At 36.3% G+C, this 16,149-nt stretch overlaps 1 protein-coding gene across 1 annotated transcript in view; it reads left to right on the forward strand.

Moving 5' to 3' along the window:
* The window catches only part of DNAH9 (dynein axonemal heavy chain 9), a 466,635-nt gene that overhangs the window by 348,652 nt on the left and 101,834 nt on the right, over window positions 1–16,149 (forward strand). Inside the window, exons 55-57 of the mRNA XM_027850079.1 lie at window positions 2,457–2,579; window positions 6,062–6,266; window positions 10,116–10,280. Coding sequence (XP_027705880.1) covers window positions 2,457–2,579; window positions 6,062–6,266; window positions 10,116–10,280 — 493 coding nt within the window. The remainder of the gene's footprint in view (window positions 1–2,456; window positions 2,580–6,061; window positions 6,267–10,115; window positions 10,281–16,149) is intronic.

The raw sequence follows: 16,149 nt of genomic DNA on the forward strand, positions 1-16,149 counted from the left end.
GCTTCCTCTTGAAGTTATAAGTTCCTCCTCATTTGAGGTCCTTAAATAAAGGCTATATGACCAACCATTTGCTGAGTATATTTCTGAAGGAATCCTTTTTCGGGTACAAATTGAGCTAAATCTTCTCTGAAGTCTCTTCTAGCTCTGAGATTCTACCTGAAATGACTTCCCACTCTCATCACATCCTGTTAAAATCCTATCCATCCTCCAAAGTCCAACTCAGTTCAACTTAAGGGTTTTTTTTGAATGTATTAAGTACCTACTATGCACAAGGGATTCAAAGGCAAAAATGTAACAGTCCTTGTCCCAAAGGAATTTACATTCTTCTGGGAGAAAACATCAATGCTGATAAGTAATCATAAGGGAATTTGAAAATAAAAAGAACATTGAACAACTGAGGGAAAACAAACAAGGTGAAATTTGAACCTGTGAATGAAAGTAGCCTTGAAAAATACCTTGGGAGGGAGAAAAATGAAGGCTTTTGTCCAGTTAATTGAAAGGAACTTCTCTGGGTACTTCTTTGGACTTGAAGAAATGTCATGTGAACTTCAGTTGAAATTAGAGAAGGTAGGAATCAATTAATCAATCTACATTTATTAAGCACTTATTATGTGCCTGGCACTGCGCTAAGATTGGTGGTACTCAGGATATTGAGTGTCTAGATACCAAGTCACAATTCATCTCTCTGCTCAATCTAGCAAATGTGTATTAAACACCTACTATGTGCAAAGACTATGTACAAATACCTACTATGGGACACAAAGACAAAAATAAAACAGTTCTCAAGGAGCTTACATTGTAAGTTCTCAAAGACCTTACATTCTCCTGAAGGATGTAATGTGAATCCCCTGGGTGATCCAGGTTTGAGGATTGCCATGGAGTGAATAATGGTACCATAAGGGGGCAAAGTGTTCAAGAGCTGACGAAAATCTTTAATTGAATTGTTTAACTATAAGATCAAGACTATGCGGGGAGCAAAGTGAGGCCAGAATAGGTGATTGGCTGAGAAAACAGAGAGAAATAGAGGAACAGGATATCATGGAGGGTAAAGAAGAGTAATGAGGTAGAGGGAAAGATGGAAACTTGAAAGATAATGATCAGAGAGCCAGCAAGAAGATGGAAAGATTGATCTTGAGAAAGAATCTAGGATCTAGGAGGGTTTGTTAATGATAGTGTAAGGACACCAGAAGGCATAATGGAAGGAGAGGGCAGGGGGAATAAGCCTAGGAAGAGGGGTAGGTTTGGGGGGGTAAGACTATGGAAAGAAGTAGTGGGAAGAACCACATAGTAGACACTTAATAAACTGCTTATTGATTGATTTTTGCCTCAATAGATGGTAACTCTAACTGTAAATCATAAGTAGTAGGGAAATAGGATTGTGCTAGCACTAGAAAATATGTGGTACCTGAAGTACCATTTGATTAGGAACCCCACCCTCCAGGATCAGGAGGTATTGACTCTTCAGACACCAGGGAGCTGGATAAGAAAATAGTCAAGAATCTGTCCAAGTATCTAGCTCAGTACATGTCTAGTAGAAGATTCCTCAGGGTTTGGGTTGAACTAAAGATGACAGCCTACAAGACCATGCACTCCTTATGGACCTATTGTCTGAGGACTTTGTCCAAGCAATGTAGAACTTAGTATCTGAAGTCTTGGTCTGGGACTTATGTCATACTTTTCTATGTACATGTTACATCCTATCTGTCCCCCGAGTAGAATGCAAACTTCTTGAGCACAGAAGTTTTTGTTTTTGTCTTTGTATTGCCAAGCATAACACAGTGCTTTGAACATAACAGATATTTAATAAATGTTTGTTGATTTGTTGTTATTCAAATTGAATTGAATTAACACACTATTCAGTCACTTAAGCTTTTATAAAAATAAAACACTTTATAAATAATTTCTGATTATTAGCATTTCCCAAAAAAAATTAAGCCAAGATATACTATAGAGGAAGTTTTAATGAAATATAAATATCTCTTTGGAAATTAAATACTCTCTCCCACTAAACTTGCCACTATTATATAATAACATTGCTGTGTTCAATAACAGTAGCTTGTACTTTTCCACAGCTTTTGCTGTTCTGCGCACTTCAGGTAGACAGGATCAGCACTTCATACCTTTAATTATGTGTCTATATTTTGTCAGAAATAAGGCCTTGAATGCCTCTGTAAAGTCTCCTGACCATAATGGTTATGGATATTATGAATAGGATCAAGGATGACTTGGAAAGCTTAGCGATCAGCCAGCCTCAGACGCCTAATCTACTGTTTTCTTATTCCCCTCAACTGCTAAGAGGTTTTCTTTCCCAAAGAAATGTGATCACATAGTTATTCCCATAAAACTATTACTTTAAGGCTTAGGGGTCAGTATAGTCTTAGTTAAGTGACTTTGGGTCTACAATTCCTTCTTTAGACCCCTCTCCAGACTTATACTATGTAACTTCAACCCCTCAGATACCTTGATATTATAGAACGTGCTCTAGCAGATGGTGATGTAGTGCTGATTGAAAACATGGGAGAGTCGGTGGATCCTGTTCTAGGACCCCTGCTTGGAAGAGAAGTAATTAAAAAAGGAAGGTAAGTTTCACAGGTGTTGTTGGCAATGATGCGCTCAGAGATGTCTCAAGATGTCTTTTCCTCCTAGAGTATATTCTCTTACTAACTCATATGGCAAAGTTACTTGGAAATCTTCACTCATGTTGCAGTAATTTGGTGAGATTATAGAATCAATGGTGGTAAAATTGCATAGGGAAGATATTCATTTTGGTTCAGTAGTAGAGAGGACCCTCCAAAGTATCCAGATTCCACCACCACCTCCCCCACCAACTTATGGGTTATTTCTCATCCTACCATCTTCCATAGATACACTTATGGCTTCACAAGTGATCTGCCAACATGCATACCTTATCCCTTTTGTTCTCTTAGAAAAAGGGGAATCTTACTCAGTACCATTTTCTTTATTATTGGTTTGGTGCCCTATAGATCCAGCCTAAATGATGATGAATATGGGACAAAATCCAGAGTCCAGGTAGGGCTTCCCTCTTTATTCTGGCCTCTTTATATCCATTTGTGACAACCATAGTCATAATGATGTGGCACATTCATACTCCTACATTAATCTGTTTGAGTACTTTCCATGTAGGCTTCACTTGAGATATATGTTCATAAAAACCAAGAACTGCAGCATTTTTATCCTCTAACTTCAGGACCATAAGGGGAATTTCTCAATACCAAAGATGACTTCCTTATCTTCCATCAACACCTTCCTACAGCTTCCTGTTATGTCCCTAGGAACTGATTATTTGTTGAACTTTCTATTATTGGAAGTGTTCTAAATCAGGTGATATGGTCAGATCTGGTTTCCTTTTAGGCATTGATCATCACACCTTTGCCATCCCCACAGACATGTACAAACACACCAACACAGATGCCCATATCTACTGTGTAGATACCATGCCTTTTTCCAATCTGTAGAAGTTTATAATTCCAGCCATTTTTTCTTTGGGTCAAGGGCCACTGACCACTTTAGCCCCAGGGGCTACCAGTGGGTGTAAGAATTGCCATGACAGGCCAAAGACATTAATAGTGAAGGAGAAAAAAATTATAGGAAGAAATAAAATTGAAGAAAATAGATATAGAAGATAAGTAAATGTACTTGGCAAAGAATGGTAGTTGCCACTAACAGTTGTCTTGATATCATTCCAAGACTCCCTACCCCTGCTGTAAAGTCCCTAGATTATATGTTGTTGATTGCTTGGTATGGTTTATTGGACTCCCTACTATATAAATATAAAATATAAAGTGGTCCTGTTGTGCATCAAACAGGGTATGGAAGTCCTATGCCATCCTCAGTCATACTCCTTCAATAGAGATAGATAGGTGGATAGATAGATAGATAAATAGTTGTTCTTTGTTCTTGAAGAGGACCAAAATGACATCACTATGTTAGAGTCAAGTTACAGTGTGTCCACCTGTGGCTGATCAGACTAATATGAACTCAGAATGCTCTACCACAGGTCAGGCACAAATAATTCATATGAACACTTGGAGCGAATTCTTGAAATGTGTGCATCTCATGTTTCTTTGGAGCTACTTCAGTTCTGCTTTGCTTATAGAGCACAGCACCCTCTCTGATAAATGCACTCCATGCTGGGCAGTCCTGTGCCAGTGTCTCCAATGTCATGCAATTAATTCCAAAGTTAAGAGATACCTTGAGTATCCTTGTATTGCTTTTTCTGACCACCATGTGATCACTTGCTCCATGTGAGTTTTCCATAAAATAATCTTTTAGAAAAGCATTTGTTTGGCATTCGACTTTCAACCAATACTGTGCCCATGAATGACCAAAACACCATACCCTCCTCCTCCATTACTGACTTTAGGGTGCATAAAGATACCAAAGTTCAACCCCAGCATGCCCGAGTGGGTAAGGCAGTGCTCCCAGGAAGTGTCCTTCAGTAGAAGGTGCCATTACAATGATCAGAAAATTCTGTGATGCTACAGAAACACATATGGCAGCAACAGGATCACAAATCAGCTTCAAAAGTGTTATCCAAATATGATGAAATGATATCTAAAAAAAATAAAATTAAGGAGGGAGAAAGAAAAATGCCTTGGAAGAGGTAGAATGGAGTTAATTATCTCACATAAAAGAGGTGCAAAGGAGCTTTTACCATGGAGTGAAAAGTAAGAGAAGTGGAGGGAGTGCTTGAACCTTACTCTAATTGGAATTGGCTCAAGGAAGATAACACTTAGTTGGGCATAGACATTTATCTTACCCTACAGGAAAGTAGGAGGGGAAAGGGATAAGAGAGGATAAATTCGAGGAGGCAGTAGTTAGAAGCAAAATACTTTCAAGGAAGGACAGGATGAAAGGAGAGAAGGAGTAAGATAAACAGGAAGAAAAATAGGATGGAGGGAAATACACTGCAATCATAACTGTGAAAAAAATTTTACAGCGAGTTTCTCTGATAAAGACTTTACTTCTCAAATATATAGAGAATTGAGTCAAGTGTATGAAAATAAGAGTCAATATTCAGTTGATAAATGGTCAAAGGATATCAACAGGCAGTTTTCAGATGAAGTAATCAAAGCTATCTATAGTCATATGAAAAAATGCTCTATATCACTATTGATTAGAGAAATGCCAGTTAAAACAATTCTGAGGTACCACCTCACACCTATCAGATTGGCTAATATGATAGAAAAGGAAAATGACAAATGTTGGAGGGGTTGTAGGAAAGTTGAGACACTAATGCATGGTGGGTGGAGTTGTGAACTGATTCAACCATTCTGGAGAGCAATTTGGAACTATGCCCAAAGGACCATAAAACCATGCATACCTCTTGACCCAACAATACTTCTACTAGGTCTCTATACAAAAAGAGACCTTTTTTTAAAAGGAAAGGGGCCTATATGAACACAAATATTTATAGCAATTCTCTTCTGATCTCAAATAATTGAAAATTGAGGGGATGCTCATCAATTGGGGAATGGCTGAACACATTGTGGTATATGATTGTGATGGAATATTATTGTACTGTAAGAAATGATGAGCGGAATGCTCTCAGAAAATCCTGAAAAGACTTACATGAACTGATGCAAAGTGAAATGAGCAGAAACAGGAAATCATTGTACACAGAAACAGCAATATTATGCAATGATCACCTGTAAATGACTTACTATTCTCAGCAATACAATGATCCAAAACAATCCTGAAGGATTTATGATGAAAAATGTTATCCATCTGCAGAGAAAGAACCGATGGAGTCTGAATGCAAATCGAAGTATACTTTTATTTAACTTTCATTATTTTTCTTGGGTTTTTTATCTGTGTTTTCTTTTACAAGAAATATGTTTTACATGACTGAACATATATAACCTATATCTAATTGTTTGCCTTCTCAATGAGGGGTAAGGAGAAGGAAGGAGAGAATTTGGAACTCAAAATTTTTAAATTAATGTTAAAAATTGTTTTTACATGTAATTGGGGGAAAAATAAAATATATATTTGAAAAGTTTTAAGTATTATCCATTCATATAATCCATTTATGTTCTAGGTTCATTAAAATTGGAGACAAAGAATGTGAATATAATCCCAGATTCCGCCTTATTCTTCAGACCAAGCTTGCCAATCCCCACTATCAGCCTGAGCTTCAAGCCCAGGCAACTCTTATCAACTTCACTGTGACTAGAGATGGCTTAGAGGACCAGCTTCTGGCAGCAGTGGTCAGCATGGAGAGGCCAGACTTGGAGGAACTAAGAGTGAGTAGGTTACAGATGGGGTTGCATTTTGGAAAGAAAAAGCAGGCTTTTTGGCCTAAAGAGACTAAAGTATAGAAAATATTTATTGTCCTAGCTATGTGGCTGCCAACAAAATGAGACTGCTGTCATTTCAATGAAAAGTTTAGCAGGGAATCTGTCATAGAGATGACCTCTGGTCATCTGGTACAGTACCAGAAAAGCTAGGAAAAGCTTCAGTTCTACATAGCTACCCTCTTCAATAACAAAGTGAAAAGACTAGCCTTGCCTAAAAGTTGGGAAACCAAGATGGAAGAGTAAAAGGGAAAATAAGAGCTGAACTCTGCCCCAGACTTCCTTTACAAAGATCTAGAAAACACACTAGACTGAGTCCTGATCAGTCCTGATCCAAAAAAAAAAAAACACAGTAAGTCATTTTTCCAGCCCCAGTTAGCAAAAAATTCAGACATAAAGGTCTATGGACATTAGGAAAGGAGTCTGGGCTAGGGCATACTGCACAAGAGTATTCCATTTCACAGGGAATAAAAGAGGACCCAGGCTATACCCAAATTGCAAGAAGTGATACCAAATCCAATTAAGGGGGAGTATCCCAAACCTGTGCCCTGTGGGAACAGAGACCAACTGGAATGTATATCCACAAATATACAATATGTACACAAACACTCCCCAATCCCAGGTGAAAGATCCTAGGAGGAGTGAAGACAAGACCTGCACCTAGAGGTGGTATCCCAAGGTAAGGAGTGATCATGGGCTCTAGGCTGTGTACTGTTAGAAATAAGTTAAAAGCAAACAGTGAGTATATGACTGTGATTCCAGGAAAAGAGCAGGGTCTCTTGTCCAAACTCCCCCCAAGTAAGCCTACAATGGAATAGATAGAGCAGGAATCCCAGACCAAAGGGAAGCCTACAGTTCTATTATTCTGATCCTGCAGGACTTTCTAGTTTGTTAATAGTGGCTGTCTACTAGAACTTCCAAACAGGAATATAAAGATACAACCCAAGTTAGGAACATTTAGACCTCATGCCAAGAGGGCAGTGAGCAGATTTTGCCCTAGGTCACACCACTTTGGGAAAACTGAAAGCTTGTAGGTCCTCAGCCTGAGCTGTCCCTGAGGTCCTGGAATAACATAGCACTCAATAGTACAAAAGTGCATGGAGCCCAGCCCTAACTAAAATCCAGTGAACATTAATGCACTGTGGGTGGAACTGTGGACTGTCTCAAATGTTCTGGAAAGCAATTTGGAACTATTTCAGTAAAAAGCTATTAAACTATATATACCCTTTGAACCAGTAATGCCACTACTAGATCTGTACCCCGAAAAAGATCAAGGACAAAGGAAAAGAACCAGTATGTACCAAAATATTTAACAGCTTTTTTTTGGTGACAAAAAATTGAAAACTGGAGGGATTCCTATTAATGGGCAAATGAACAATTTATGCTATGTAAATGTGATGGAATACTGTTGTGCTATAAGAAATGATGAAGGAAATGGTTTCAGAAAAGCCTAGAGATTTGTATGAACTGATGCAAAGTGATATGAGCAGAACCAAGATTACAATTTAAACAATAGCAACAATATTGTACCAGTCTTAGGAATTCAGATCAACACAATGATCAATCACAGTTCCCAAGGTCTCCTGATGAAGCATGCTGCCCACCTCCTGACAGAGGTGATGGACTCAACATATAGATTAAGACACAGAGATTTTTGGACATATTCTATACAGGAATTTGTTTTGCGTGACTACATATGTTTATAAAAGGAAGTTTGTTTTTTCTTGCTTTCTCAGTATGGGGGAAAGAGTTGGGGAGAGAAATAGAGGGGTGAGACAGTTTCATTTGAAACTGGCAAGACTTATCTGAAGATTAGAGGTAGAAGAGGACAGGTATAGAACTCAAAGATCAACTTGATTGTGTTAGTCTGGGCCAAAAGTTGGAGAAAAACTGGACATAACTTCTCTAAGTAGTTAGGAAAAGGGCCATTTCAGAGAAATCTGAGAAGACTTGTATGAATTGATTCAGAGTAGAACCAGAAAAAATATTTATACTATAAAAAAATTATAAAAACAAACAATTTTGAAGGACTTCAGAAATATGTTCAATACAATGAGGAACCACAAATCCAAGAGACTAATAATGAAGGATGCTACCCACCTCCCAACAAAAAGTAATGGACACAGACTGCAGAATGAGACATATTTTTTGGATATGGGCAAAGTGGGAATGTGTGTTTATCAAATATGCATGTTTGTTACAATGATTTTTTTTTTCCTTTCCTTTTAATTTTCAGTGGGGACTGGAAGGGAAAGGAAATAGATTTTTGTTAATTAAAAAAATTTTTTAAATAAACTAGGCTCTACCACATTTTAGGAGTTGTCTTTTTTCTTCTTTTTTCTTTTTCTTATTGCTTTTGAAAATGATTGGATAACTATGATCTCAGAGAAATTAGAAAGGAAACCAGTCCCTGCATATAGGTAGCAAAGTTAAGAACCCATTCACTAGTCCTGGTGTCATACTTTAAGTGACAAAGCAGCATGCTGGAATTAAAGAAACACTGGACTTGGAGTCAAATACAGCTTCAAGGCCTGGCTCTGATGCATATTAGCTCTGTGATCTTTGATAAGTCATATGATCATGGGATTATAGATTGAGAGCAAGATGAATGGAACTTCAGAGATCATGTAGTCTAATCCCCTCATTTTATAGATATAAAACTGACATTGGGCTCAGAAAGGTTGAAATATTAACCCAAGATCTCTGACTCCCATTTCACCTTTATGAAAAATAAAATTCCATGAGTTTTGCTTTCTATAAAATGAGGATAATGATCTTTGTGCAACCTGCCTTTCAGAATTATGAGGAAATCTATCTTAAATAATAAAATTATTTGAAATGTGAACTATTTATTAATGTCAACTTCTTAGAGGTAAAAACTGTTTAATTTTTTCATCTTTGTATCCGAAGATTTATCAGAGTGCCTTGCACATGAGGTATTTAATGTTTAAAAGAGAATTCAATTAATAACCAAAGCAAATGTCCTGAAGACAGATAGGTGGCATAGTTGATAGAGCACTGGACCTGGAGTCAGGAAGACCTGATTCAAATCTGGCCTCAGACACTTAATAATTATGAGACCCTGGGTAGCCACTTAACCTCTATACCTGAGTTTCCCCAACTGTAAAATGAGTTGTAGAAGGAAAAGGCAAACCACTCCAATATCTTTGCCAAGAAATCCCAAATGGAGTCATGGAGAATCAGACACAACTGAAACAACTGAACAACAACAACAACAAAACAAGAATAATAATGATATCTACCTCCCAGAGTTATTGTGAGAATCAAATGAGATAATATTTGTAAAGTGCTTAGCACAGTGCCTGGCACATAGTAAGGAAAATGCTTATTTCCTTCCTTTCTTCCTTCCTATTTCCCAACAAAGAAATAATGGAATCAAGATGCAGAATGAAACTTGTTTGTGAATATGGACAATGTGGGGATTTTTTTTTCTTGACTGTATATTCATTACAAGGATCTTGTTTTTCTTTGTTTCTTTGTGAGGAGGTTGAGTGGAAAGAGGTGGGAGGAAGTGAAAACAAATGCATATTAACTGAAAACAATCAATTAAAAATCATAGTGATGAAGCTGTTGCCTTCTGCAAGAAGGTCATTCTTATTGACTAAGGGTAAAATCATAGGCCAGGAGATTCAGAAAAGGTTAACTGATGACTTTATACTACTATATTATCCTTTCACTGTGGAATTAAAAATCTGACAAGAAACATTAAGTGAGAATTTCTCATATATAAAAAGTTCTGGACTTGTAATTGTCTTCATCTCATTTTAACATTTGCAGTCAGATCTGACAAAGCAACAGAATATGTTCAAGATCACCCTGAAAACCTTGGAAGACAACTTGCTGTCTCGCCTCTCCTCTGCATCTGGGAACTTCCTGGGAGATACAGCCTTAGTAGAAAACTTAGAGATCACCAAACAGACAGCTGCAGAAATTCAGAAAAAGGTAAAAATTCACTGGCAAAAAAGAAGAAGTCTTAGAGAATAGGTCACCCTATCTTTCCCTAGGTACTCACAGGCCCAATCTCAATATTGATTGTCTTAGAAGCTTAACCTTCTCTTTTTTTCCAACCAGGGCTGGTTCAGCCTTCTTTATGATACCATTCTCTAGGAGATCACGAGATTGGTTCTGGACCTAGTGTGTACACACAGTCAGCTTTAGCCCTACTGCAGCTCAGAACTCCAGAATTCAAATCATCCACTAGCCTTAGCCTCCCCCAGCACCAGGGACCACAAGACTGTGCTACCATGCCCAGCCTGATTTTTTTTTAAAGTTCCCAAAATGCTTTGCGTTTATTAGCACATCTGAGCCTCCCAAAAAACTGTGGAGTAAGTATTTGAGGTATTATTATCCCCATTTTATTTTTTTCCCTTTCATGTTTACTTTTTCTATAATTAATTTATTTATTTTTAGTTTTTAACGTTCCCTTCCATAAGATTTTGAGTTTTAAGTTTTCTCCCCTTCCTTCTTTTCCTCCTTCCCCAAGATGGCATGCAATCTGATATAAGCTCCACTTATATATTCATATTAAGCATATTTTCCCATTAGTCATGATGTAAAGAACAATTAGAACTAATGGGAAAAACCAGAGAATAAAGCAATAAAATGAAACAACAAAAGAAAAGGAGAGCAAATAGTATATTTCCATCTGCATTCAGACTCCATAGTTCTTTCTTTGGATGTGGATAACCATTTCCATCATGAGTCTTTTGGAGTTGTCTTAGGTCCTTGCATTGCTGAGAAGAGCTAAGTCTATCAAAGTCAGTCATCACACAATGTGGCTGTTCCTGTGTACAACGTTCTCCTGATTCTGCTCAGTTCTCTCAGCATCAGACCATACAAGTCTTTCCAGGTTTTTCTGAAGTCTGCCTACTCATCATTTCTTATAGCACAATATTATTCCATTACATTCATATACCACAATTTGTTCAGCCATTCCCCAACTGATGGGTATCCTCTCAATTTCCACTTCTTTGCCACCACGAAAAGAGCTGCTGTAAATATTTTTGAATGTGTGGGTCCTTTTCCCATGTGTATGATCTCTTTGGGATACAGCCCTAGAAGTGGTAATGCTGGGTCAGAGAGTATGCACAATTTTATAGCTCTTTGGGCATAGTTCCAAATTTCTCTCCAGAATGGTTGGATCATTTCACAACTCCACCAACAATGAATTAGTGTTCCATTTTCCCACATCTTCTCCAACATTTATCATTTTACTGTTTTGTCATGTTGGCCAATCTGATAGGTATGATGTAGTTCCTCAGAGTTGTTTTCATTTGCATTTCTCTAATCAATAGTGATTTAGAGCATTTTTTCATATGACTATAGATGGCTTTAATTTCTTCATCTGAGAACTGCCTGTTCATATCCTTTGACCATTTATCAATTGGGGAATGACTTGTATTCTTTTAAATTTGACTTAATTCTTAATATGTTTTAGAAATGAGGCCCTTATCAGAGACACTAGTTGTAAAAATTCTTTCCCAATTTTCTACTTTCCTTCTAATCTTGGTTGCACTGGCTTTGTGCAAAAACTTTTCAATTTAATGTAATCAAAGTTATCCATTTTGCATTTCGTAAGGTTCTCTATCTCCTGTTTGGTCATAAATTTTTCTTTTCTCCATAAATCTGATATTTCTTGCTCTCCCAGTTTGCTTACAGTATTAGCCTTTATATCTAAATCATGAACACATTTGGACTTTATTTTGGTATATGGTGTAAGATTTTGGTCTATGCCTAGTTTTTGCCATACTCTTTTCTAGTTTTCCCAGCAATTTTTGTCAAAGAGTGAGTTCTTATCCCAGAAGCTGGGGTCTTTGGGTTTATCAAATAGTAGATTAATATGGTCATTGACTACTGTCTTGCATACCTAACCTATTCCATTGATCCACCACTCTATCTCTTAGCCAGTACCAAGCTGTTTTGATGATTGCTGCTTTATTGTACAATTTAAGATCTGCATTTCCCTTGCATTTCTTTTCATTAGTTCCCTTGATATTCTGGACCTTTTGTTATTCCAGATGAATCTTGTTATTATTTTTTCTAGCTCTATAAAATAATTTTTTTGTAGTTTGGTTGGTATGGCACTGAATAAGTAAATTAGCTTAGGTAGAATTGTCATTTTTATCATGTTAGCTCAGCCTAACCATGAGAAACTGATGTTTTTCTAATTATTTAAATCTGACTTTATTTGTGTGAAAAGTGTTTTGTAATTGTGTTCATATAGTTCCTGAGTTTGTTCCGGTAGGTAGACTCCTAAATATTTTATGTCTACAGTAACTTTAAATGGAATTTCTCTTTCTATCCCTTGCTGTTGGACTTTGTTGGTAATATATAAAAATGCCGATGATTTATGTGAGTTTATTTTATAGCCTGCAACTTTGCTAAAGTTGTTTATTATTTCAAGTAATTTTTTTACTTGATTCTCTGGGATTTTCTAAGTATAACATCATGTCATCTGCAAAGAGTGATAGCTTTGTTTCTTCTTTACCTATTCTAATGCCTTCAATTTCTTTTTCTTCTCTTATTGCTAAAGCTAATGTTTCCAGTACGATATTGAACAACAATGGTGATAATGGACATCCTTGTTTCACCCCCAATCTTATTGGAAATGCTTCTAGCTTATCCCCTTTACATATAATGCTTGCCAATGGTTTTTGATAGATGCTACTTATCATTTTAAGGAATACTCCATTTATTCCTATGCTCTCTAGTGTTTTTAATGGGAATGGATGTTGTATTTTGTCAAAAGCTTTTTCTGCATCTATTGAGATGATCATGTGGTTTCTGTTAGTTTTGTTGTTGATATGATCAATTATGCTGATAGTTTTCCTAATACTGAACCAGCCCTGCATTCCTGGTATAAATCCTACCTGGTCATAGTGCACTATTCTTGTGATAAGATGCTATAATCTATTTGCTAATATTTTCTTTAAAATTTTCGCATCTATGGGGAATTTGGTATATAAATTTCTCTGTTTTGACTCTTCCCGGCTTAGGTATCAGCACCATATTTGTATCATAAAAAGAATTTGATAAGATTCCTACTTCACCTATTTTCCCAAATAGTCTATATAGTATTAGAATTATTTTTTCTTAAAATGTTTGATAGAATTCACTTGTAAATCTATCTGGCCCTAGAGATTTTTTCCTAGGGAGTTCATCAATGGATTCTTCAATTTCTTTTTCTGAGATGGGATTATTTAAGTATGTTACTTCCTCTTCTGTTAATCTGGGCAATTTATATTTTTGTAAATATTCATCCATTTCACTAATATTGTCAAATGTATTGGCATACAGTTTGGCAAAATAGTTCCTAATTATTGTTTTGATTTCCACTTCCTTGGTGGTGGATTCACCCTTTTCATTTTTGATACTGGTAATTTGGTTTTCTTCTTTCTTTTTTTTTAATTAAATTAACCAAAGGTTTATCTATTTTATTGTTTTGTTTTGTTTTGTTTTGTTTTTTTTCACAAAATCAGCCCTCAGTTTTATTTATTAGTTCAATAATTTTCTTAATTTCAATTTTATTAATTTCTCCTTTGGTTTTCAAAATTTCTAATTTGGTGTTTAATTGGGAATTTTTAATTTGTTCTTTTTCTAGTTTTTTTTAGTTGTATGCCCAATTCATTGATCTCTTCTTTCTCTATTTTATTCATGTAAGCATTTAGAATTATAAAACTTCCCCTAAAAACTGCTTTCATTGCATCTCATAAGTTTTGGTGTGTTGTCTCATTATTGCCATTCTCTTGGATGAAGTTATTGATTGTTTCTATGACTTGTTGTTTGACCCATTCATTTTTTAGGATTAGACTATTTTGTTACCAGTTTTTTTTAGTCTGTCTTTCCATGGCCCTTTATTACAAATAATTTTTATTGCATCGTGATCTGAAAAGGATGCAATTAATATTTCTGCCTTTCTGTATTAGATTATGAAGTTTTTATGCCCTAGTACATGGTCAATTTGTGTGTATGTGCCATGTACCACCAAGAAAATGATATATTTCTTTCTATCCCCATTCAATTTTCTCCAGAGGTCTACCATACCTAACTTTTTTTAATATTCTATTCATCTCTTTAACTTCTTTCTTGTTTATTTTGTGGTTAGATTTATCTAGTTCTGAAAGAGGGAGGTTGAAGTCCCCCACTAGTATAGTTTTGCTATCTATTTCTTCCTGTAACTCCCTGAACTTCTCCTCTAAGAATGTGGGTGCTATACCATTTGGTGCATATATGTTTAGTAATGATATTACTTCATTGTCTGTGGTGCCTTTTAGCAGAATGTAGTTTCCTTCCTTATCTCTTTTGATAAGATCTATTTTTGCTTTTGCTTTGTCTGAGATCAGGATTGCTATCTCTGCTTTTTTTACTTTAGCTGAAGCATAATATATTCTACTCCAGCCTTTTGACTTTACCCTGTGTGTGTCACTCTGTTTTGAATGTGTTTCTTGTAAACAACATATTGTAGGATTATATTTTTTAATGCATTCTGCTATCCAATTCTGTTTTATGGGAGAGTTCATCCCATTCACATTCACAGTTATAATTACTATCTGTGTGTTTTTCTCCATCCTATTTTCCTCCTGTTGATGTGTCTCTTTCTCCTTTCTCCCTTTCCCTTCTCACTAGTGTTTTGCTTTTGACCACCGCCTCCCTCAGTCCTGCCTCCCTTCTATTAGCCCCTTCCCTTTTCTTCCCCTTTTCCCTCCTACTGACTATAGGGCAAGTTAGATTTCTATACCTAACTGATTATGTTATCCTCTTTTTGAGCCAAATCTGATAAGAGTAAGGTTCCAACAATGCTTATCTCCTTGCCTTCTTTCCCTCTACTGTAATAGGTTTTTGTGCCTTTTCCTGTAATGTAAATTACCTTTGTCTGCCTCCTCCTTTTCTTTTCTCTCAGGACATATTCTTAGTTAAGTCAGATTAATCCACTTACTTGGATCCATTAAACCCACTTGATTAGATTTTTTTTATCATTACATCAAAGTCAACTTATACCCACCCCCTCTATGTATAGCCCTTTAACATGGTGTAATAACAGTACAGTTCTCAAGAGTTACAAGTATCATCTTCCCTTGTAGGGATGTAAACAGTTTACCCTTATTAATAATGTGTTGTTGTTTCTTTATGTCCCTTTTACCTTTTTATGTCTCTCTTTTGAGTCTTGAAAATTTGAAGATCAAATTTTCTGTTGAGCTCTGGTCTTTTTATTAGGAAGGTTTGGAAGTTCCCTATTTCATTGAATATCTCTCTCCTCCCCTGAAAGATAATGCTCATTTTTGCTGGATAGTTGATCCTTGGTTGTAATCCAATCTCCTTTGCCTTACGGAATATTGTATTCCATGCCCTCTGATATTTTAATGTAGAAGCTGCAAGGTCCTGTGTAATCCTGACTATGGTTCCATGGTATTTAAATTGTTCTTTCTGGCTGCTTGCAGTGTTTTCTCTTTGACCTGGAAATTTTGGAATTTGGCTACAATATTCCTTGGCATTTTCAATTTGGGATCTGTTTCAGGAGGTGAACAGTGGATTCTTTCTATGGCTATTTTACCCTCTGGTTCTAGGACCTCAAGGCAGTTTTCTTTGAGGATCTTGTAAGATGCTGTCCAGGCTCTTTTTTTCATCATGGTTTTCAGGTAGACCAATAATTTTTAAATTGTCTTTCCTGGATCAATTTTCCAGGTCAGTTGTTTTACCAATGAGGTGTTTTACATTGTCTTCTCTTTTTTCATTCTTTTGTTTCTGTTTGACTGATTCTTGATCTCTCATAGAGTGATTAGCTTCCACTTGCCCCATTCTAATTTTTAATGAA

Source organism: Vombatus ursinus, unplaced genomic scaffold (assembly GCF_900497805.2).
Source record: "Vombatus ursinus unplaced genomic scaffold, bare-nosed wombat genome assembly UNPS02008996.1, whole genome shotgun sequence".
NCBI classification, from domain to species: Eukaryota; Metazoa; Chordata; class Mammalia; order Diprotodontia; family Vombatidae; genus Vombatus; species Vombatus ursinus.